The following is a 25000-nucleotide window of genomic DNA, read 5'->3' as shown; positions in this document are numbered from 1 at the left end:
TTAATTAAACACTGGTATTGGATCGGTACCCAAAGCCCAGGGACGATATCGCCATCAGTACCGGGACTGAAAAAGTCTGGTTGGTGCATCTCTATACTTCTGCAGTATAAACTGCTGAACACAAGAGGAATGTTTTGTGGGCAGTTATGAGACGTGTATATATACATATATATATATATATAGAGAGAGAGAGAGAGAGAATATATATAGAGAGACATATGACAGGAGATGAACTTCATAAATTGTGATCTGTTCTGTTGGTGACGCAGCTTCAGAGAGCTTGTTAATGGGACCAAAGAAAACAGCTGTTTCAAAAGAAATAAAGATTAAATATTTGTTGGATTCAATGATGATATCTATTAAAGACGAACACAACCAGTAAGGTGTTGAGCCGCAACCCTCCGGAAGAGCTGCGTTGTTTCTTATTGCAAGAACTGTATGAAATATTGAAAGATGTGCTTAATACCTTTTTCTTGAGAATGAGTAAGTGAAATGGTTTCCCTCTGCTCTCAGCCCTCTCTGCAATCCACTCTCCAGACAAATATACGCTCATTAGGTAGTCAGCAGCATGCACATATATGACACCGCGCAGCGATGCTTCGCGGTGCGTCGCTGTTCACAGGCTCAGCCGTGCATGAAATCTACGAAAAGCCGGTGACTGTGTTTGCTTTGTGTGACAGTTTGTGTCGCTGCCTCAGAGCCTTTTTCCCCACTGAGAGAGCTGCTCCACTGTACTAAGTGTGTCAACACTACCAGCTGAGAGGCAGCCTTCAGTCCACACACCCCGACTGCACAATAATCCTTAAAAGAGAGGAACTGGGAGGGAGGGAGGAATATAGAGCGAGTATGTGGGAAGTGGAAGGATGGAGGTGAAAAGAGCAAGAGATTGAACGATGGTGGAGTTGAATTTGACAGTGAGCGAGAGAGGGACAAGAGAGGAGAAAGAGAGATTTCAGTGTTTCAAAGGATTTCCCCATCATAGTCTCTGACACATTACATACACGGCTCACTATCGGCCGGCCCTGACAGCTGCACAAATTGGCTGAAAGAGGTTCCCTGGGCCAGGCCTTTGATCAGGTGTGTGTGTGTTGTGTCAGCGAGTGAGGAGAGATGTTGTGCATACCTGGACATGTGAGTGTGTGTGTGAGTGAAGAAAGGCTCTTCTATAGTGGAATGAAATGAATGTCCACAGATAAGGCTGACAGTGAGCGTGTGTGTTATGTTTGCGTGCATATGTTGCATGTGCCGGGCATGTGTTTCAATGCGTCTTATCTTCAGCATGTTGTACCTTTTATTCTGCTGCTATTTCTCTTTCTGATTTCAGCCCGGGGTCTTTTATTTGCATCTGACACTTCCCATCAAGCGCGTATCCGTGTTATCTTTCAGAGGTGGTCGGTAAACAAACCCATTGTTAAAAGGCTCATATCGACACAGTTCAGGCTTTGAAGCAGGTTTTCATTATCCTGATCACAGGCGCCGCATGGAGACGCAGACACGCACCTCTGCTGGGCACTGAGCAGCTCCTCTGGAGGAACCTGGAGTTTGATGCTTTACTAAAAATGTCTTGAACAAGAAAACAGCTTCAGGATATCAGACTCTTCTTGTCGCTCTTTACAGGAATGATATTAACACATTTCCATTGTATTTTCAGGATGTGCTGATGTTTTAGAAACGTAAGCAGTGTGGCTCTAGGGATGGTCCTCTGAGGCCCATGAATGTGCACAGTATTGGGCGTTAGTCATCCCCAGAGGATGAACCCTACACATATACTACACTACCTATACAGGACTTTTCCTCCAGCTCCATAATGACGTTGATATTTTTGGGTTGTAGTGAAATGGATGGATTGCATATATTCAAGGTCCTAAGAGGATGCATTTTAATGACTCTGGTGATCCTCTGACTTTCCTCCAGTGACACCAGCACGGTGACATGTTTTGGTTTTTCATCAAATGTTTCAACAACTTTTTAATGGACTGCCATTAAATTTGGTAAACCTTCATGTTTCCCTCAGGATGAATAATAATAACGTTTTCATCAGGTCACAATTTGAACGTGTCCAATACTTTGGTTTATGACCTAATACCATCAGCCCCAGATGGACTTTATGTTTAGGGCTAATAAGCAAATGTTAACATGCCCACTAAGATGGTGCACATGGTAAATATTATACCAGTTAAACATCTGCATGTTAGCATTGTCATTGTGTGCACGTTAGAAGGCTAATGTTAGCATTTAGCTCAAAGCACTATCCTGGCTGTAGACTAGTTGCGGCAATCCATTGCAAGTCGGAAGTCGATAATTCCGAGTTGGTATTCCCGACTTCCAATCTAAATGCATCCCGATGCATCAGCTCGGGAAAACATGGACGCGAGCAGCAAACTGATGACGTATAAAGACTTTAAATCTTTAAATGAACAACTAGAGAATCCTGTAGGGATGGAAATCTAATTCAAGACATTTTAAGGATCTGTGGGAACCTTGTGAAAAGAGATGGGAGGAGTAGACTAAACCGCAGGCTACATGCAACACTTCAATGTGCTATCATCTGTGCTATCATCGGTGCTATCATCTGTGCTATCATCTGTGCTATCAAGTACAACTCAACTGAAAGGAAATTGCAGCTACAACGTTGTTACAGGATGTTTCACAACACAAACACTACATAAAGTAAAGAATGATGAGAATGTAATTGACTGTGTGCGCCGCCATGTTTCTGTGTCTTCAGGTGTGTTTATGTCGGCGAACTGGAGCTGCAGCATTCGTCTCGTTTGTACACAAACGACGAGCCATTCTTCATGAATTTAGCAAACCTTGTTGGTTATTCTAATGACATTCAGTTAGTTAGTTAATTAGATATTCAGTTTACATCGATATATGACGAAGGAAAACAACAAATCCTATCCTCCCTTTTAAAAGCTGGAGCCAACAGTTGACAGTTATGCTTCATAAATGACTTCAATAATTAATATAATTGATTAATTGGATCAGGTAATTTAAGCAATAGTGACGTTTATGCGTTTCTCACATTTTAATTGTCGTCGTAGTTTGCAGACCCAGAGACAGTATAATGTTCAGTGAACACTGTCGGGAGAAAAAATACCAAACTGCAAATGTTCGGGTTTTAGGAGTCACTTGCAATATAGAGTTGTATTTGTCACGGCCATTAAGATGAAGTATTACCCAGCGGAGCCCTTTCTCATCTCCGTACACCGTCATGTTTGTGTTGAAGTGTATCGGCTCATTCTGGGCTGTTAGTGGAAGACACCGGCCTGTAAATGGCACTACTCCACCGGCACCGTCTCCTTTTCACTGCTGCATGTCTGCTGCATGTCTGCTGCACATCTGCTGCATGTCTGCTACACGTCTGCTGCATGTCTGCTGCACATCTGCTGCACGTCTGCTGCATGTCTGCGGCACATCTGCTGCATGTCCGCTGCATGTCTGCTACACGTCTGCTGCATGTCTGCTGCACGTCTGCTGCATGTCGGCTACATGTCTGCTGCATGTCTGCTGCACGTCTGCTGCATATCTGCTGCATGTCTGCTGCACATCTGCTGCACGTCTGCTGCATGTGTGTGTTGGAATCTTAGTCTTTCTGAGCTCCCAGTGTGTGTGTGTGTGTGTGTGTGTGTGTGTGTCATGAATTGTGTGCCAGTTGAGGGGTGTACAGGTAATGGATTAATATCAGAGCTGGCTCAGGCTCAGCGTTGCTGTGTGATGGCAACCTGTCATTATCACAAACATCGGCTCACACACATGCACATGCATCCGCCAAATACAGTATCTCTTCCTGTCTCACCTCAGCCCGGGGGGGGCGGCGGGCAGGCCGGGGGGGCCGTGCACTCTGAACCCATCATCATCCAAACACTCATTAATCCTCACGCTGCCAGAAATGGTCTTTCTTATCTTCTTAAGTCATGTAGTCGGCACGGAGCTCCGTATCGGACAGTGGAGTTCAATTTGTGATTATTGTGGCACAGAAAATCTATATTATTGTGTTTTGACCTGAAGTGACCTTTCCATCACTTTCTCTCTTGTTCTCTGCAGCAGTCCTATGCACCTCCTCCTCAGCCCATGGCTCCGCCCAGCCCCGGCACCAATGGAGGAGGAGGAGGAGGTCATCATGGAGGAGGGCTAATGGAGCAGCTTAGTAAGACCAACCTGTACATCAGAGGCCTTCCACCTGCCACCACCGACCAGGACCTCATCAAACTCTGCCAGCCGTGAGTTCTATTCTGTTCTGTTCATCTTGATCTGACCCGGTCCTGATATGTTCATCCTGATCTGACCCGGTCCTCCTTCAGTGCAGCTGAGCTCCGTTCACTTCAGCTCGTGGTAATTCGTTTTGCGTGAGTCCAACAGCATCTTATGAGTATCAACGTTTGCTCCTGACCTCTCTGCCCGTCCCCCCTGTGCTTCCTCAGAGGACCTAACCCATCCGCTCTCCTCTGCACTGGCTCATCTCCACACATGCTGCACAAGGACGGACACATGCATCCTTGTCTCAGTCAGCAGAAGACGTAAAGCCCTCAGTCTTTGACAGATATGCCAAAGGTTTGAGACTTTTCTTCTTTATAGACATGGTAATATTTTACAGCATGGCAGGCGATTCTTCAAGGTTCTGGTGATCTGGTGAGGTTCTGGTTCTGGTGATCAGTTCCAGGCATTGAGTTCTATTCTTGTAGTGTAGACATTATTATAGTAGAGTTGTGCTCAGTGGGGCCTTTATGACTTTGAGAAGGGAATGTAGTGAATAGCATGCAGGAGAATGCTTGTCTTATAGCCAAGTGGGTTCTACACTGTGCCCAGATTTTTTAGGAGCCTTTAATAACAGGGTTTCCTGCAACCTTCAAATTGAGAGGTAGCGGAGCGCAAACTAAGGATCCAAGGTTTGCAGGGCCATTAAAGCTCCAGACCTCTCTGATCCTCTGCCAGTGAAATCCAGCGGTATTGGAGCTGATCAGATGATCATCTTCATTATTAGCTATGTTACATCTGAAAAAATCCAGTTTATTTGAACCCACCGTGCTTTGGAAGAAGCAATTGGCAGTTTGGGCGGTTGTGAACGCAGTAATCGTTCTCTGTTGCCAACCAAAACAACCGTACCGAGACTTCTCATTAGAGGTGGTCGTTTCCAAACCAGAACGCCGGCTTCCTGTGATGCATTTGTTGAGATGGACACAGGTAAACCGTTAATGGCTGACATGAGTGGGAGAGGTCGGACCTGGACTTCTGCTGAAGTCCGATGACAGATGTTAACATCTGGACCCAAGAGAACATCAACAGAATATACTAAATACAATCTACAAAAACAGACATTTATAAATCTGACCCAATGGGATTGATTCTATTATTATTATCAATAATACTATCTACTAGAGAGGGTCTAGTTAATACCACCGATGAAGCAGCTCTACTAGAGAGGGTCTAGTTAATACCACCGATGAAGCAGCTCTACTAGAGAGGGTCTAGTTAATACCAACGATGAAGCAGCTCTACTAGAGAGGGTCTAGTTAATACCACCGATGAAGCAGCTCTACTAGAGAGGGTCTAGTTAATACCACCGATGAAGCAGCTCTACTAGAGAGGGTCTAGTTAATACCAACGATGAAGCAGCTCTACTAGAGAGGGTCTAGTTAATACCAACGATGAAGCAGCTCTACTAGAGAGGGTCTAGTTAATACCACCGATGAAGCAGCTCTACTAGAGAGGGTCTAGTTAATACCAACGATGAAGCAGCTCTACTAGAGAGGGTCTAGTTAATACCAACGATGAAGCAGCTCTACTAGAGAGGGTCTAGTTAATACCAACGATGAAGCAGCTCTACTAGAGAGGGTCTAGTTAATACCAACGATGAAGCAGCTCTACTAGAGAGGGTCTAGTTAATACCACCGATGAAGCAGCTCTACTAGAGAGGGTCTAGTTAATACCAACAATGAAGCAGCTCTACTAGAGAGGGTCTAGTTAATACCAACGATGAAGCAGCTCTAATAGAGAGGGTCTAGTTAATACCACCGATGAAGCAGCTCTACTAGAGAGGGTCTAGTTAATACCACCGATGAAGCAGCTCTACTAGAGAGGGTCTAGTTAATACCAACGATGAAGCAGCTCTACTAGAGAGGGTCTAGTTAACGATGAAGCAGCTCTACTAGAGAGGGTCTAGTTAACGATGAAGCAGCTCTAATAGAGGGTCTAGTTAATACCAACAATGAAGCAGCTCTACTAGAGAGGGTCTAGTTTATCGGTGGCATTAACTAGACGCTCTCTAGTAGAGCTGCTCTCTAGTAGAGCTGCTCTCTAGTAGAACTGCTCTCTAGTAGAGCTGCTCTCTAGTAGAGTACTAGTACAGTACTAGAGAGCAGCTCTCTAGTAGAGTACTAGTAGACTACTAGAGAGCAGCTCTAATAGAGAGCAGTTCTACTAGAGTACTAGTAGAGTACTAGAGAGCAGCTCTAATAGAGAGCAGTTCTACCAGAGAGCAGCTCTACTAGAGAGCAGCTCTACTAGAGAGCAGTTCTACTAGAGAGCAGTTCTACCAGAGAGCAGCTCTAATAGAGAGCAGTTCTACTAGAGAGCAGCTCTACTACAGAGCAGCTCTACTAGAGAGCAGCTCTAATAGAGAGCAGCTCTAATAGAGAGCAGTTCTACCAGAGAGCAGCTCTACCAGAGAGCAGCTCTACCAGAGAGCAGCTCTACTAGAGAGCAGTTCTACTAGAGAGCAGCTCTAATAGAGAGCAGTTCTACCAGAGAGCAGCTCTAATAGAGAGCAGCTCTAATAGAGAGCAGTTCTACTAGAGAGCAGCTCTAATAGAGAGCAGTTCTACCAGAGAGCAGCTCTACCAGAGAGCAGCTCTACTAGAGAGCAGTTCTACTAGAGAGCAGCTCTACTAGAGAGCAGCTCTACTAGAGAGCAGCTCTAATGGAGAGCAGTTCTACCAGAGAGCAGCTCTACCAGAGAGCAGCTCTACCAGAGAGCAGCTCTACCAGAGAGCAGTTCTACTAGAGAGCAGCTCTACTAGAGAGCAGTTCTACTAGAGAGCAGTTCTACCAGAGAGCAGCTCTAATAGAGAGCAGTTCTACTAGAGAGCAGTTCTACCAGAGAGCAGTTCTACCAGAGAGCAGCTCTAATAGAGAGCAGCTCTAATAGAGAGCAGTTCTACTAGAGAGCAGCTCTACTAGAGAGCAGTTCTACTAGAGAGCAGTTCTACCAGAGAGCAGCTCTAATAGAGAGCAGTTCTACTAGAGAGCAGCTCTACTAGAGAGCAGCTCTACTAGAGAGCAGCTCTAATAGAGAGCAGTTCTACTAGAGAGCAGTTCTACTAGAGAGCAGTTCTACCAGAGAGCAGCTCTACTAGAGAGCAGCTCTAATAGAGAGCAGCTCTACCAGAGAGCAGCTCTACTAGAGAGCAGCTCTAATAGAGAGCAGTTCTACTAGAGAGCAGCTCTACCAGAGAGCAGCTCTACCAGAGAGCAGCTCTAATAGAGAGCAGTTCTACTAGAGAGCAGCTCTACTAGAGAGCAGCTCTAATAGAGAGCAGTTCTACTAGAGAGCAGCTCGTTGGCCTCCAGCTATTACCTGATAATATCACATGTAATTGGAGAATGATATATTGAGCTAAATATTCCGCAGGTAAGGGCTTCAAATGATCTCATCAACATTTATAATTGATCTAATTGATTTTGGAATGAAGAAAAAAGGTAGATAAAAATGAAATGTGAAGACTATAACATGCACACACATACACACTCCCCATACCTTGCCCTTCTGCGTGTCAGCTGCAGTTCAGGCCTGTTGTATTTCAGCTTAGCCCCGTAGGCGTTCTGGAGAAGCAGGGTGAAAAATGGGGGCCAATAAAAGTTTCATTAGAGTCGAGTCAGTGTGCCAAGTGGCCGGTAACATTTAGGAAAGGTCAGCGCGGGGGGGGGGGGGGGGGGGCAGGCTTTGGCTTCTCAACTCTCTCCGGCTTTCACAAATACACTCAATGGCAGCTTCCTGTCACTCACTGACATGACATGCACATGCACATGCACGCACACAGACACACACAAACAGGCATTTCATTCATGCACACATTGAATAACGGAAGGACATTCCCTCGATGCTGACACACACACACACACACACACACTCTTTCAACTCAATGTCATCCTCGTCCTTATTGTTACCAAGCGTGGCTGTTTTCTGTGTGCCAACCCGCCCACCAGTACCATCCTGTCATCCTCCTCATTTCCTCCCTCCATCCTTCCCTTCTCCCCCTCCCTCCCTCCTCCTCCCTCCCTCTCCCTCCCTCCCTCTCTCTCTGTCTCTGTGCCAGTTCTCAGAGTGTCAGTGAAAAGTGCTGTTGTCAGCTGACATTTCCAATCACTCCCCCGGTCGCCAAAACTATGGACACACTTTTAACGTCTGGGGACAGAGCAGAACGTGAGAGGAATCTAGAGCAGAGCACAAAGACAACGTCTCTCTCGCTCTACTTCTATCTATCTATCTATCTATCTATCTATCTATCTATCTATCTATCTTACAAGGAACATACTACCTGATGAAAACAGCAGAGGAAATGTGCAAGTAGGCCTCATGAGAAGTGCTTGTCGGATGTTTGAATAGCTTTAGAACTTCCATGCACCTCACATCCATCTCACACCTCCTCACCTCCTCACCCCTCACCCCTCACCCCTCACACCTCACACCTGATGTCATAATCGGGGTGTGGGGGGGGGGGGGGCTGTGTCTGATAATTTCTGAGAGAAAGTCATCAGGGTTTGAACTTCTCTCTCTAGCTTTCTTTCTTCATCTATTTCTGTTTACAACCGAGTGCAACACTATGAGTTCCTTCCTGGATAGTCTGAAAGCATGCTCCGTTCTCCCTATTTGAACTATTATCTAACCTGGCTCTTCTCCGTGACGGGCAGCGCTTCACGCCTCAGAGTGGCTGTTTGGGACAGATCGTCGACCCTCAGGGTCAAGGGTCGTGACCTTCTGCCAACACTCTGGTGTTGGTGTTGTTATATCGTTGACAAAAGGAGCCTATATCTGGGATCCTGAATGTAGAAGGTATTGATCTCTCCGAAGAGTTTTGGCCAGCGATGTTGATTTTAACAGTTTATTGTTGCACACATTGTACCATTTTATATACTATATTAAGAATGCGTTAATGTGTAAAACATGTATTAACATTACGCAGATAGATGGACCAGTTAACACTTTGTTAACGGTTAATAACTGGTTTGTAAACCGTCTATAACATTATTTAGATGCTATTACAGAGTTGCAACTGATGATTATAATACCTTGTTAATTGGTTAATAAATACTTTGTAAAGCATCTATAAACATAATGTAGATAGATCTCTGTCAAGAGTTAATACTAGCTTTCTGGTCTGAAAACATGTTAAACTACACATAGAGAATGAAAACATGTTAAACTACACATGGAGAATGAAAACATGTTAAACTACACATGGAGAATGAAAACATGTTAAACTACACATGGAAAATGAAAACATGTTAAACTACACATGGAGAATGAAAACATGTTAAACTACATATAGAGAATTAAAACATGTTAAACTACACAGAGAATGAAAACATGTTAAACTACACAGAGAATGAAAACATGTTAAACTACACATGGAAAATGAAAACATGTTAAACTACATATAGAGAATGAAAACATGGTAAACTACACATGGAGAATGAAAACATGTTAAACTACACATGGATAATGAAGACATGTTAAACTACACATGGAGAATGAAGACATGTTAAACTACATATAGAGAATGAAAACGTTAAACTACACATGGAGAATGAAAACATGTTAAACTACACAGAGAATGAAGACATGTTAAACTACATATAGAGAATTAAAACATGTTAAACTACATATAGAGAATGAAGACATGTTAAACTACATATAGAGAATGAAAACGTTAAACTACACATGGAGAATGAAAACATGTTAAACTACACAGAGAATGAAGACATGTTAAACTACACATGAGCATGAAAACATGTTAAACTACACAGAGAATGAAAACATGTTAAACTACATATAGAGAATGAAAACATGGTAAACTACACATGGAGAATGAAAACATGTTAAACTACACATGGATAATGAAGACATGTTAAACTACATATAGAGAATGAAAATATGTTAAAATACATATAAAGAATGAAAACATGTTAAACTACACATGGATAATGAAGACATGTTAAACTACACATGGAGAATGAAAACATGTTAAACTACATATAGAGAATGAAAACATGTTAAACTACACATGGATAATGAAGACATGGTAAACTACATATAAAGAATGAAAACATGTTAAACTACACATAGAGAATGAAAACATGTTAAACTACACATGGAAAATGAAAACATGTTAAACTACACATGGAGAATGAAAACATGTTAAACTACACATGGAAAATGAAAACATGTTAAACTACACATGGAGAATGAAAACATGTTAAACTACATATAGAGAATTAAAACATGTTAAACTACACATAGAGAGTGAAAACATGTTAAACTACACAGAGAATGAAAACATGTTAAACTACACATGGAAAATGAAAACATGTTAAACTACACATGGAGAATGAAAACATGTTAAACTACACATGGAAAATGAAAACATGTTAAACTACATATAGAGAATGAAAACATGGTAAACTACACATGGAGAATGAAAACATGTTAAACTACACATGGAGAATGAAGACATGTTAAACTACACATGGAGAATGAAAACATGTTAAACTACATATATAGAATGAAAACGTTAAACTACACATGGAGAATGAAAACATGTTAAACTACACAGAGAATGAAGACATGTTAAACTACATATAGAGAATTAAAACATGTTAAACTACATATAGAGAATGAAGACATGTTAAACTACATATAGAGAATGAAAACGTTAAACTACACATGGAGAATGAAAACATGTTAAACTACACAGAGAATGAAGACATGTTAAACTACACATGGAGCATGAAAACATGTTAAACTACACAGAGAATGAAAATATGTTAAACTACATATAGAGAATGAAAACATGGTAAACTACACATGGAGAATGAAAACATGTTAAACTACACATGGATAATGAAGACATGTTAAACTACACATGGAGAATGAAACATGTTAAACTACATATAGAGAATGAAAACATGTTAAACTATATATAAAGAATGAAAACATGTTAAACTACATATAGAGAATGAAAACATGTTAAACTACACATGGAGAATGAAAACATGTTAAACTACACAGAGAATGAAAACATGTTAAACTACATATGGAGAATGAAAACATGTTAAACTACACATGGCGAATGAAAACATGTTAAACTACACATAGAGAATGAAAACATGTTAAACTACACAGAGAATGAAAACATGTTAAACTACATATGGAGAATGAAAACATGTTAAACTACACATGGCGAATGAAAACATGTTAAACTACACATAGAGAATGAAAACATGTTAAACTACACATAGAGAATGAAAACATGTTAAACTACACATGGCGAATGAAAACATGTTAAACTACACATGGAAAATGAAAACATGTTAAACTACACAGAGAATGAAAACATGTTAAAAATACACAGAGAATGAAAACATATTAAACTACACATAGAGAATGAATTGGAAGACTTCTCTCAGTGTTTGTCGGAGTCTAACTGGCAGCGGGGGGGATGAGGGATGTGCAGGAGACCAGACAGCTGCATTGGATCCCCAATTAGAAGAAACCACACACAGAGACCAGCCTGCGTGCACGCTCATGCATGCGCACGCACGTGCGTGAGCTGCGGTTGAGTAGACATCAGACGGCGAGCATCCATTGGCTGCCAGTGCTCCACGAGAAACAGAAACAGCGATGTGGCGCTGTGGGGGCCCTCCGAGGACCGTCATTAACACTTCACACAGACAGGGTGCACACACAAACATTGTGCACACAGACAGGGTGCACACACACATTGTGCACACAGACAGGGTGCACACACACACATTGTGCACACAGACAGGGTGCACACACACACATTGTGCACACAGACAGGGTGCACACACACATTGTGCACACAGACAGGGTGCACACACACATTGTGCACACAGACAGGGTGCACACACAAACATTGTGCACACAGACAGGGTGCACACACACACATTGTGCACACAGACAGGGTGCACACACACATTGTGTCAAGACTGACAAAAATTCGGCGCACTGAGTTTCTTATTGACATTCCTCTTTAAATTCCGACAATCAGGAAAATACTGTCAATTTCACTCTTCTTGTTTTTTGTGTATCGCATTTCTTGGTGGGGGGAAAAAATCTAAAGTTGTGTATCGGCAAAGATTCTCAGGAGTTTCCGAGTGTTGAAGAAGACCCGTACCGGGTCCTAAGAGGTCTTCTCTGGCTTAGTCCTGTTGTTTGGAGCTTTGATTCAACCACTCCTGGTGACTACTTTATGGAAATGTAGATACTTCAGCAGAGTTATCTAAAGGAAATAATCTGTGAATTTGACAGAGGGCACCTCCGAGGTCTGAGAAGTGAAGCTTTAAACCGTCATCCTGTCCATCAGCCAGCAGGGGGCGACTCCTCTGTTTCTATAGAAGTCAATGAGGAAGAGCTTTAAACCTTCATCCTGTCTACCAGCCAGCAGGGGGCGACTCCTCTGCTTCTATAGAAGTCAATGATGAAGAGCTTTAAACCTGCATCCTGTCTAGCAGCCAGCAGGGGGCGACTCCTCTGTTTCTATAGAAGTCAATGATGAAGAGCTTTAAACCTGCATCCTGTCTAGCAGCCAGCAGGGGGCGACTCCTCTGCTTCTATAGAAGTCAATGAGGAAGAGACTTAAACCTTCATCCTGTCTAGCAGCCAGCAGGGGGCGACTCCTCTGCTTCTATAGAAGTCAATGAGGAAGAGCTTTAAACCTGCATCCTGTCTAGCAGCCAGCAGGGGGCGACTCCTCTGCTTCTATAGAAGTCAATGAGGAAGCTCCTTAAACCTGCATCCTGTCTAGCAGCCAGCAGGGGGCGACTCCTCTGCTTCTATAGAAGTCAATGAGGAAGCTCCTTAAACCTGCATCCTGTCTAGCAGCCAGCAGGGGGCGACTCCTCTGCTTCTATAGAAGTCAATGAGGAAGAGTCTTTAAACCTGCATCCTGTCAACCAGCCAGCAGGGGGCGACTCCTCTGCTTCTATAGAAGTCAATGATGAAGAGTCTTAAACCTGCATCCTGTCTAGCAGCCAGCAGGGGGCGACTCCTCTGCTTCTATAGAAGTCTGATAGAAGATGAGCTTCTACTTCTCTCTTGATTTATGACCTCAGTAAACATTGTAAACATGAGTTTATGTTTCAAGTCTTCTTCAGTACAGCATGATGTTCATTTAGTAAATGATGGTCCCATTTAGAGTCAGATAGACCATAAAGCAGGGGATGCTTTAGGGCGGGGCTACCTGCTGATTGACAGGTCGTTACCACGGCGTTGTCCGGTCTGGGAGTTGTCCGTGTTTTCATCTTACAACTTTAACCCTTTAATCACAGTGTGTTTTCACTTCATCAAAGTTAATTATAACCTTTTGGTCGCCTTAAATCGTCTTATTCAGCGTTGGGTTGTGCTTAGCTCCGCCCTCTCTGTCACTGGTTGCAAATAACCAAGATGGCGACGGCCAGAATGCCGAAGCTTCATAACTGTAGTCAACAAACCAACAGGTGACGTCACGGTGACTACGTCCAGCTCTTAAGCCTGAAAACAAACATGAAAATTGTAAAATCAACTTTTCTCTCAGCAGTTATATGATCACATATACTGTATATATATATATATATAATTAATAATATATATATCAATAATATATATATATATTATTAATATTATATTTATAATATATATATATATTATAAATATATATACATATATTAATATTATATTTAGAACGCGTGTTCTTTCAGTATTATAAGCTCTGTGATCTGGATGGGACTGACGATAACAAACGTTATGGGAACCAACTGGGCAGACTGGAATTAAACTCTCAGTCCCATGTCAGTATATCCAATGACGGGCCTTAGTTACAGAACCTGCTTACAGAACCTGCTTACAGAACCTGCTTACTGAACCTGCTAACAGAACCTGCTTACTGAACCTGCTAACAGAACCTGCTTACAGAACCTGCTAACAGAACCTGCTTACAGAACCTGCTAACAGAACCTGCTTACTGAACCTGCTAACAGAACCTGCTTACAGAACCTGCTAACAGAACCTGCTTACAGAACCTGCTAACAGAACCTGCTTACTGAACCTGCTAACAGAACCTGCTTACAGAACCTGCTAACAGAACCTGCTTACAGAACCTGCTTACTGAACCTGCTAACAGAACCTGCTAACAGAACCTGCTTACAGAACCTGCTTACAGAACCTGCTAACAGAACCTGCTAACAGAACCTGAACCAGAACCCTCTCTCCTCTCCTCTCCTCTCCTCTCCTCTCCTCTCCTCATTGTGTCATCCCTCTCTCCCTCCCTCCTCTCCTCATTGTGTCATCCCTCTCTCCTCTCCTCATTGTGTCATCCCTCTCTCCTCTCCTCTCCTCTCTTCATTGTGTCATCCCTCTCTCCTCTCCTCTCCTCTCCTCATTGTGTCATCCCTCTCTCCTCTCCTCTCCTCTCCTCATTGTGTCATCCCTCTCTCCCTCCCTCCTCTCCTCATTGTGTCATCCCTCTCTCCCTCCCTCCTCTCCTCATTGTGTCATCCCTCTCTCCTCTCCTCTCCTCTCCTCATTGTGTCATCCCTCTCTCCTCTCCTCTCCTCTCCTCATTGTGTCATCCCTCTCTCCCCTCCTCTCCTCTCCTCATTGTGTCATCCTTCTCTCCTCTCCTCTCCTCTCCTCATTGTGTCATCCCTCTCTCCCTCCCTCCTCTCCTCATTGTGTCATCCCTCTCTCCTCTCCTCTCCTCTCCTCATTGTGTCATCCCTCTCTCCCTCCCTCCTCTCCTCATTGTGTCATCCCTCTCTCCTCTCCTCTCCTCATTGTGTCATCCCTCTCTCCCTCCCTCCTCTCCTCTCCTCTCCTCTCCTCTCCTCTCTTCTCCTCTCCCCTCCTCTCCTCATTGTGTCATCCCTCTCTCCCGCCCTCCTCTCCTCTCCTCTCCTCTCCTCATTGTGTCATCCCTCTCTCCTCTCCTCTCCTCATTGTGTCATCCCTCTCTCCTCTCCTCTCCTCTCCTCTCCTTTCCTCTCCTCTCCTCTCCTCTCCTCTCCTCTCCTCTCCTCTCCTCATTGTGTCATCCCTCTCTCCCTCCTCTCCTCTCCTCTCCTCATTGTGTCATCCCTCTCTCCCTCCTCTCCTCTCCTCTCCTCATTGTGTCATCCCTCTCTCCTCTCCTCTCCTCATTGTGTCATCTCTCTCCCTCCTCTCCTCTCCTCTCCTCTCCTCTCCTCTCCTCTCCTCTCCTCTCCTCTCCCTCCTCTCCTCATTGTGTCATCCCTCTCTCCCGCCCTCCTCTCCTCAATGTGTCATCCCTCTCTCCCTCCCTCCTATCCTCTCCTCTCCGCTCCTCTTCTCTTTTGTTTTCCAGTCCAGCTTAACTGTGTAACTAGAGAATGAACAGGTGGATTTATACCTGTACGTCTCTCACACACACACATACACACACACAAACACACACAAACACGCACAAACACGCACGCAAGCACGCACGCGCGCACACACGCACGCACGCACGCACACGCACGCACACACATACACACACACACACACACACATACACACACACACACACTGCAAACTAACAAACAGTCTGGAAATGTTTCACTTTTCTGGAAAAACAAGCTGCCAAAACACCGATAGTACACGAGATCTTTGTCATGCATTCATACTCACTCACACATGCACTGTAGGTGTTTACACTCACGCACTGACACACACACACACACACACACTGAGGCAGAAGTCAAGTTGGCTGTTGCCAGATGGTGTGTGTAATGTGTGTTTTTGATGTGCAGCGTTGCCTTTCGTGTGCGTCCCGATGTGTGTTTGTCTTTGCGCGTGTGTGTCTGTGTGTGTGTGTGTGTGTGTGTGTGCGTGTGTGTGTGTGTGTGTGCGTGTGCGTGTGCCAGGTGTGTGTGTGGGCGGTTAGTCCTGCCATGTATTTTGTTGAATGTATTTAAGTCTGCAACAGTTGGATCGCTCCCCAAACCTCAGTCAAAGACCGAGTTTACCACCAGCCGTGACTTTGTAAAGAACAAATGGGTTGATTGGTTAATACTCTAAAATATCTTTAATTGAGTGTTGATTGTCTGAGAGAAGAGCGCTGATCATTTGCTGCTGAGCTGCCGTGTTGTGTGTGATAGCAGCCTTTTAAAGCCTTTTGTGTGTCTTGATTTCTAACGTCTCCCGTCCCAATAGAGTACGATGTGAAGCTGACAGGCGAGCTAGTCTGTGTTCTCTTCTTCTCACTGACAGAGCCTCTCCTGATGGTGACAACTAAATGATCTCTTCTTTATTAAACACCTCTTACTATCTCCCCATCGCTCCCTGACTACCTCGCTTCCTCCTCGCCTTCACTGTCTCTTTTTATCTTTTGACTGACTGCTCTCCCTCTCCTCATCTATTTCTCATTCCTCCGAGTGTCTCTCTCCCCCTCCCTTTGCTTTATTCGCCCTCTCGACTCGTAACCTTCCACACTGTATCTTCTCCTGATTTCTCTCTCCTAGTTGTCTTCCTCTTTTTGCCTCTAAAAAGGAAGAAGGAATATGCTTCCATCCTTCACCTGTGGCCATGAGCCAGTCAGCTCGTCAGTCAGTTTGATAGTCAGCCAGTCAGCCATCGTGCAGCAGTGTTAAAACATTAATTAAAAAGTCTCGTCCACGTAGCTCGGCGGTGATCCAGGCTGATCTCCCCCCCCTCCTCTCTCTCTGTCTTCATACCTTCTCAGCCTCTTTCTCAGTTTTCAGTTGTCTCTCTCTCCAGGAGGACTGAAAGACCGGGCTGATAAGAAACATTATTAACTTCTCCCTGAGAACAGAGAGCTGGAGAATAGAAGTGGGATGGAGGGGGAAATAAGGGAAGGAGACAAAGAGAGAGGCAGAGGTGTCAAACGTAAGAAAGAGAGTAAGGTAGCGAAACGGACAAGACATTAAAAGTTGGCAGAGAGAACAGATAGAAAGAGGTATGGAGGTTGTCTGTACCGGCCCTCCGAGCAGGACCGGCTGCCATACTGTACAGATATCTAGTTATTATCATCATTTATGAGACAGTACTGTCAGCGCTCTGCGGCCTTTGGCTGGGACGGGAACAGATGAGGACAGAATGGATAGATAGAAGCAGAGATAGAACATGGACACCCGGAGAAACTGTGTTATCGTCAGACTTTGATCAATTTAACTTTATTTTATTCTTTCATTTTATCCTCTTGAATTCAAACTTAGTGGAAACATCTGTACAGTTGCACCTGAAATCACATTTCTTGAATTAAGAGACTACTTTAGCACAGTGGTGCTTTGAGCTAAATGCTATTCTAGCATGGCAACATGCTCACTATGTCGATGCTAACATGCTGTTCAGCAGGAATAATGGTTTTCAAATACACCATCTCAGTTTAGCAGGTTAGCATGCTAACATTTGCTAATTAGCACTAAACACAAAACAAAGCTGAGGCTGATGGGAATGTCAACGGTTGGACAATACCTTTTCTTTACCTGATGATGGCGCTACATGATAAGTTAATTAAAATTCATCCTGTGGGGAACATGAATGTCTGTACCAAAGCTCATGGCAATCCATCGCCTCAAATCTACTAATGTGAACCTCATGGTGGCGCAAGATGAGAAATCAGAGCCATGAGAACCGTGAGAACCGTGAGAGTCGTTAGAGCCATTAGAGCCATTAGAACCGTGAGAGCCATTAGAGCCATTAGAGCCATGAGATCCATGAGAGCCATTAAAGCCATTAGAGCCATTAGAGCCATGAGATCCATGAGATCCATTAGAGCCATTAGAGCCATGAGATCCATGAGAGCCATTAAAGCCATTAGAGCCATTAGAGCCATGAGATCCATTAGAGCCATTAGATCCATGAGATCCATGAGATCCATTAGAGCCATTAGAGCCATGAGATCCATGAGATCCATGAGAGCCATTAGAGCCATGAGATCCATGAGATCCATTAGAGCCATTAGAGCCATGAGATCCATGAGATCCATGAGAGCCATTAGAGCCATGAGATCCATGAGATCCATTAGAGCCATTAGAGCCATGAGATCCATGAGAGCCATTAGAGCCATTAGATCCATGAGATCCATTAGAGCCATGAGATCCATGAGATCCATTAGAGCCATTAGAGCCATGAGATCCATTAGAGCCATTAGATCCATTAGAGCCATTAGAGCCATTAGATCCATGAGAGCCATTAAAGCCATTAGAGCCATGAGATCCATGAGAGCCATTAGAGCCATTAGAGCCATGAGATCCATGAGAGCCATTAGAGCCATTAGAGCCATGAGATCCATGAGAGCCATTAGAGCCATTAGAGCCATGAGATCCATGAGAGCCATTAGAGCCATGAGAGCCATGAGAGCCATTAGAGCCGTGAGAGCCGTGAGAGCCGTGAGAGCCGTGAGAGCCATGAGAGCCATGAGAGCCATTAGAGCCGTGAGAGCCGTGAGAGCCATTAGAGCCATGAGAGCCATTAGAGCCATGAGATCCATGAGAGCCATTAGAGCCATGAGATCCATGAGAGCCATGAGAGCCATTAGAGCCATGAGATCCATGAGAGCCATTAGAGCCGTGAGAGCCGTGAGAGCCATTAGAGCCATGAGAGCCATGAGAGCCATTAGAGCCATGAGATCCATGAGAGCCATTAGAGCCATGAGATCCATGAGAGCCATGAGAGCCATGAGAGCCATTAGAGCCATGAGATCCATTAGAGCCATGAGATCCATGAGAGCCATGAGAGCCATGAGATCCATGAGAGCCATGAGAGCCATGAGATCCATTAGAGCCATGAGAGCCATGAGAGCCGTGAGAGCCATTAGAGGCATTAGAGCCATGAGATCCATGAGAGCCAAGAGAGCCGTGAGAGCCATTAGAACCATTAGAGCCATTAGAGCCAATAGGGCCATTAAAGCCGTTAGAGCCATTAGAGCCATGTAACATGCATACGACTCAAAGAACAACCAGTATTGCTCCAGATGTTAAAAACAGCTTAACTGCTATAACGGCTAATCAGAATATTTCATCGTTGTTTTTACAGATATGGGAAGATTGTGTCAACGAAGGCCATCCTGGACAAGAACACCAATCAATGCAAAGGTGAGTGTGAGAATCCACTGACTTTATCCACTGTGCTTTTACAGTATGTAGCTTTGCAAAGTCACAATATACTTCACAAAGTCAGGTTTTGATCTGAGATTTGGTTTCTGGAAAACATCAGTTGAGAATTGATTAAAGTTGGCAGTTTGCAGGACGACCAATCAGCGCACTCTGGGGAGGGGTTGTTCTTAGATATCCCTTCTTGTTCTTTTTTGCATCCCCAATAAATCAATGCTCAAAGGTTTTTACAATGTCTGGCAACAGACCGCGTGACGTCAAATTACAACAAATGACTTCAACTTGTGCTGTGTGCGGTTGCATGAGGTCCATGTGTTTAGCTCTGTGTTCAGGATGTGTGTTACGCTGTATATAATGACCATGTCATCCTTTAATCTGTCTAAATGATGCACTGCTAGAGTACCTTCATTTTGTTTGACTTCTCTGTGATGATGATTTCAGGATTGCACCCTAATGATACTCAGAGTTAAGCAGCTTTTGAAAGCAAGATGTTGGCATTGTTGTCATTGGCCAAATCAGAACGGAGAGCACCACACAACAGCCGCAATGTGTTCCAGATAGTCTCTGTGGTGAACGAGGCTCACTCAAGTGTTGTCTGATGAGGGTCTGCTTGATTGTTGGAGTGGTCTGAACAAAGCACTAATCAATATGATTGTAGTCGTCTGCTTTTGAAGAGGCACACGAGAGCGTGTGTTCGGCCGTGATTGCTGCTCATCCTTCGGGGCCGTACTCAAAGGTGTACTGACGTGGTTCAGGACAACAGACCGCTGCCCTGTAATCAGCACATCAGCTCCGATAGTAGGAGTGAAAGAAAAGCCATTCTGACTGACAGCGAGGGCAGAAAGACTTCATTTGCTGTGATTACTTAGGATACAATATTTAGAGTCAATGATTGCAGTCCTGCCCGTCTTTACATAATAATGTGAACACCAAACTTGGTTGAATTTCCCCTGAGAACTGTTTTACTTTAGTTATTATCTTGGATCTTTTTAAATTGCCAGTTATATAGATCTTACAAACTTCATCATCCCAGTACCTGCTTTGGCATCACATAATCAAATATTGCTTGGAGCTCTGAACGCATATTGAAATGCCTGTCCTGACATCATTACAGCACAGCCGAAGGGACGGCAGAATATTCTATAAACCCAGTGATAATTATCAGTTATTCTTCCATTTTCTCCTCATTACATTTCTTTCATTGCTGTTACTTGGAAAGGAGTTTAAATAACCTGATTCAGTCCAGCCTCGGTGCTCCAGCTCATGATTATTATGTCTGCAAATTATGCCTTCATGCTTCTTTTTACTATGATTTACAAATGGAAAATAATATCTGTTTTATTTAAGATCACATTGCATCCGAAAAGGCGATTTAAATCCACTGCTTACAAATGAAACCAAAAACAAACTTAATCTGCTTTAAAGTGGAAATATTCTATATTATTTTATCGTTAACAAATCCAATGGAAAGACTATCCCACTAACGAGTATGGCCTGTGTAGCCAAAGCCTGATATATTCATTTGGAGCTACAGACACCGCTATGTAGGTTGTGGTCTTCTCGTGGGATTTGGTTGACAATAAGGAAAAATGTAAAATATTTTCTGCATCCTCAGGGCTGCGAGTTCCTCACATAGCGTACATTTCATCATCTGCCCTCATCTGCCCTAACGGCCGCAACATGTGCCGCCCTGAATTTAGGACTGCGTGAAGCGTACACACTGCAAAGCTGTGAACATGTACGTATATTTAGTAGTAGTAGTACTAGTTAGTAGTAGTAGTAGTAGTAGTTAGTGGTAGTAGTAGTAGTAGCAGTAGTAGCAGTAGTTAGTAGTAGTAGTAGCAGTAGTAGTAGTAGTAGTAGCAGTAGCAGTAGTAGTAGTAGTAGCAGTAGTAGCAGTAGTTAGTAGTTAGTAGTAGTAGTAGCAGTAGCAGTAGTAGTAGTAGTAGTAGTAGCAGTAACAGTAGTAGTAGTAGTAGTAGTAGCAGTAGTTAGTGGTAGTAGTAGTAGTATTAGTTGTAGTAGTAGTAGTAGCAGTAACAGTAGTAGTAGTAGCAGTAGTAGTTAGTAGTAGTAGTTATTGGTAGTAGTAGTAGTATTAGTTGTAGTAGTAGTAGTAGCAGTAACAGTAGTAGTAGTAGCAGTAGTAGTAGTAGTAGTAGTAGTAGTAGTAGTAATAGTAGTAGTAGCAGTAGTAGTAGTAGTATTAGTTGTAGTAGTAGTAGTAGCAGTAACAGTAGTAGTAGTAGCAGTAGTAGTAGCAGTAGTAGCAGTAGCAGTAGTAGTAGTATTAGTAGTAGCAGTAGCAGTAGTAGCAGTAGTAGCAGTAGCAGCAGTAGCACTAGCAGTAGTAGCAGTAGTAGTAGCAGTAGTAGTAGCAGTAGTAGCAGCAGTAGCAGTAGTAGCAGTAGCAGTAGTAGTAGTAGTAGCAGTAGTAGCAGTAGTTAGTAGTAGTAGTAGCAGTAGTAGTAGTAGTAGTAGTAGCAGTAACAGTAGTAGTAGTAGCAGTAGTTAGTGGTAGTAGTAGTAGCAGTAGTAGTAGTAGCAGTAGCAGTAGTTAGTAGTTAGTAGTAGTAGTAGCAGTAGTAGTAGTAGTAGTAGTTATTGGTAGTAGTAGTAGTAGTAGTTGTAGTAGTAGTAGTAGCAGTAACAGTAGTAGTAGTAATAGTAGTAGTAGTAGTAGTAGTAGTTAGTAGTAGTAGTTATTGGTAGTAGTAGTAGCATTAGTTGTAGTAGTAGTAGTAGCAGTAACAGTAGTAGTAGTAATAGTAGTAGTAGTAGTAGTAGTAGTTAGTAGTAGTAGTTATTGGTAGTAGTAGTAGTATTAGTTGTAGTAGTAGTAGTAGCAGTAACAGTAGTAGTAGTAGCAGTAGTAGTAGTAGTAGTAGTAGTAGTAGCAGTAGCAGTAGTAGCAGTAGTAGCAGTAGCAGCAGTAGCAGTAGCAGTAGCAGCAGTAGCAGCAGTAGCAGTAGTAGCAGTAGCAGTAGTAGTAGTAGTAGTAGTAGTAGCAGTAGTAGTAGCAGTAGTAGTAGTAGCAGTAGCAGCAGCAGTAGCAGTAGTAGCAGTAGTAGTAGCAGTAGTAGTAGCAGTAGTAGCAGTAGCAGTAGCAGTAGTAGTAGTAGTAGTAGCAGTAGCAGCAGCAGTAGCAGTAGTAGCAGTAGTAGTAGCAGTAGTAGTAGTACTCCTCAAGACCTGTAAACAGACATGTAAAACCGGCGGATTCGCCTTTAAAACACCAGCTTTATCATTACAGTCACTGTATTTCAACGAGCATGTGCACTGCCAGTAATGCTGAACTACTGCCATCAAACAAGAGGACTCCATTCTGGACTAGTGGTGATGGAATTAGCCATTATTGTTATTATCCATTGTGAACTGTGTTTTGGGTTTTATTTTCTAATTACAGGGACACACATTAGTTACAGAGGGAGATATGAGAAATGGAGCTTTTCAAATCTTGCTAAAGTTACTGATGAATGATGTAAGTTTGTGCATTCTCAATTAGTGCACGTGTTCTGGTGTGGCCCTAATTAGATAAATATAGATCAAAATACTTGTGTATGTGGTGTGCATGTGTATTCGGGGTTGCATCGGGGTTGTTTTCTCTGCACACTGTATGTGTGTATCCGTGCTCATCTGGATCTGTGTTTGTCACAGTTGTTAATGCATGCACGTTATATGTGCATGTGTGCGTCTGTGTTATCCTATTTTGGCTAAATTCTGTGTTTCTCATTAGCAGCAGTATAAATATTTGTGTGTGCAGTAGACTACATATCTTGCTGTGAAAGCAGCTTGCTGCCTTTGAACAATAAAAAAATCATCTGCTTATCAGCAAAACCGAGCGACAGACGAGAACAGATGTTATGAATGAAGTGTGTGAGTGTGTGAGATGGAGAGGAAGAGAGAGAGAGGACGTTATTCCCTCCTTCTGAACATGTTTACATTGAGGAGGATTGTAATGATTTAATCGTGTTAAAAACACGCAGCTCCACTCAGAACTACAGACGGGATCTCAAAGCTGCTTTCCCTACATTTCTTTCTTCGTGTGTGTCAGTATGTCTCTTTATTAGTCTCCAATATAAAGTGTGTGTCAGTATGTCTCTTTATTAGTCTCATATAAACACACACGGTGTCAGTTTCTCGGTCTTTCTCACCTGATATCACACACACTTACTGACTGCCGTTCACACTGCCGACAGGCTGCGTCTCTTTTGCTTCTTTCTCTCTATGTGACATTATTTTCATGTGACCCAGTAAAACAGGGCGTACTTCTGAAAGTACAGATTGATATTTGTGTGTGTTCAGACCTTTTGTCCTTCGGTGCTTCCTGTAGGGCCCCGACCTACTGTAGATCCCCGGAGCGTCAGCAGTTTGACAGATACGCTGTGCGAATGCACACGTACACACACACACAAAATGATGCAGACCATATCGGAATAAAATGGACTGATGCCCATTCTCTTCTTCTTTATTTCTTTAAACATGACTGAATCACTTTAATGGTTGCATTAAATGTAGAGAATTTTTCTTGATGTCACTTGTATTGGCCACTACTATAGAAACCTCGAATGTACTGACAGCTTTAGTGGAGTGCACGGACCAAACGAGCTCACATGCAATGCAATGGGATATTAAATGTCAGACAATAGGAAGGCACATATATATATGTATATATATATATGTAATGTGTGCATCTACAGGGAATGGAGGGTGAGCAGCCATCAGTGCAATGAAAGACATTAGAATCATTACAAAAAAACATCGACATGATTTCATTACAAAGAGCCGTAGTACACAAAAACTTGGTCAGACATCTGAAGATCTTTTGGATCATAAACCAGATAATAAGAGTTACTGTTATGACACAGATTCTGTTGATGTTCTGTGCTAAAACACATTTAATGGGGGAACGAGTAGCTTTCATTCAATACGTGAGCTGACTTGATTTTGACACATTTACAGGATTTCTGCAGCATCGATGACTAAACACTGTCTGGTTTCCTTAGCGATATTCAGAACAACATTAACTCTATCTTGTAATTCTTTTTCTTCACCCTGCTCCTCATCATCATCTTCTTCTTCTTCTTCTTCTTCTGTGTTGTCTGTGTGTGTGTGTGTGTGTGTGTGTGTGTGTGTGTGTGTGTGTGTGTGTGTGTGTGTGTACAGGATATGGCTTTGTGGACTTTGACAGCCCTGCAGCAGCCCAGAAGGCTGTGGCCTCGCTCAAAGCCAGCGGAGTCCAGGCACAGATGGCGAAGGTAAGCTTCACCCCGCCCTCCGCTCTCTGGTCTGCTGCTGTTATTCAGGTGTTTATACTCCAGGTAGACTCAATCACTGTCTGTAAACCCTGGAGGAAGCTGCTGGTGCTGGTTGAGGTTATTTGTGGTCATAATAATATTAGTGACATTTGACAACAGTGCTGATAATCATTATGATCTCTGGATTTACTGTATATCAGTTCATCGTATCCTCATACAACAGCTCAATTTGTTCCTAATGTTTTGTGCATTTTCCTACGAATATCCAGCAACACGTGTCAATTTCCACTCGTTACATGCATAGTCTTTTCAAAATAAACTTCCGTCATCATAGGAAACAACTTAGTTAGGGTTAGGAACAGACTGTGGTTTGGGTTAAAATAACTTCA

General features: G+C 43.3%; 1 protein-coding gene across 5 annotated transcripts in view; it reads left to right on the top strand.

The window, feature by feature from the left end:
- The window catches only part of LOC119496647 (RNA-binding motif, single-stranded-interacting protein 3-like), a 180658-nt gene that overhangs the window by 65104 nt on the left and 90554 nt on the right, over nt 1-25000 (top strand). For all 5 annotated transcript variants that reach the window (XM_037784105.1, XM_037784108.1, XM_037784107.1 and 2 more), the window contains 3 exons: nt 4051-4226; nt 19277-19335; nt 24520-24611. In XM_037784105.1, the coding sequence (XP_037640033.1) occupies nt 4051-4226; nt 19277-19335; nt 24520-24611 (327 nt within the window). The remainder of the gene's footprint in view (nt 1-4050; nt 4227-19276; nt 19336-24519; nt 24612-25000) is intronic.

Source organism: Sebastes umbrosus, chromosome 11 (genome assembly GCF_015220745.1).
Source record: "Sebastes umbrosus isolate fSebUmb1 chromosome 11, fSebUmb1.pri, whole genome shotgun sequence".
Lineage (NCBI taxonomy): Eukaryota > Metazoa > Chordata > Actinopteri > Perciformes > Sebastidae > Sebastes > Sebastes umbrosus.
The sequence above is the reverse complement of the archived record's forward strand: the minus strand, read 5'-3'. Positions and strand labels throughout refer to the sequence as shown.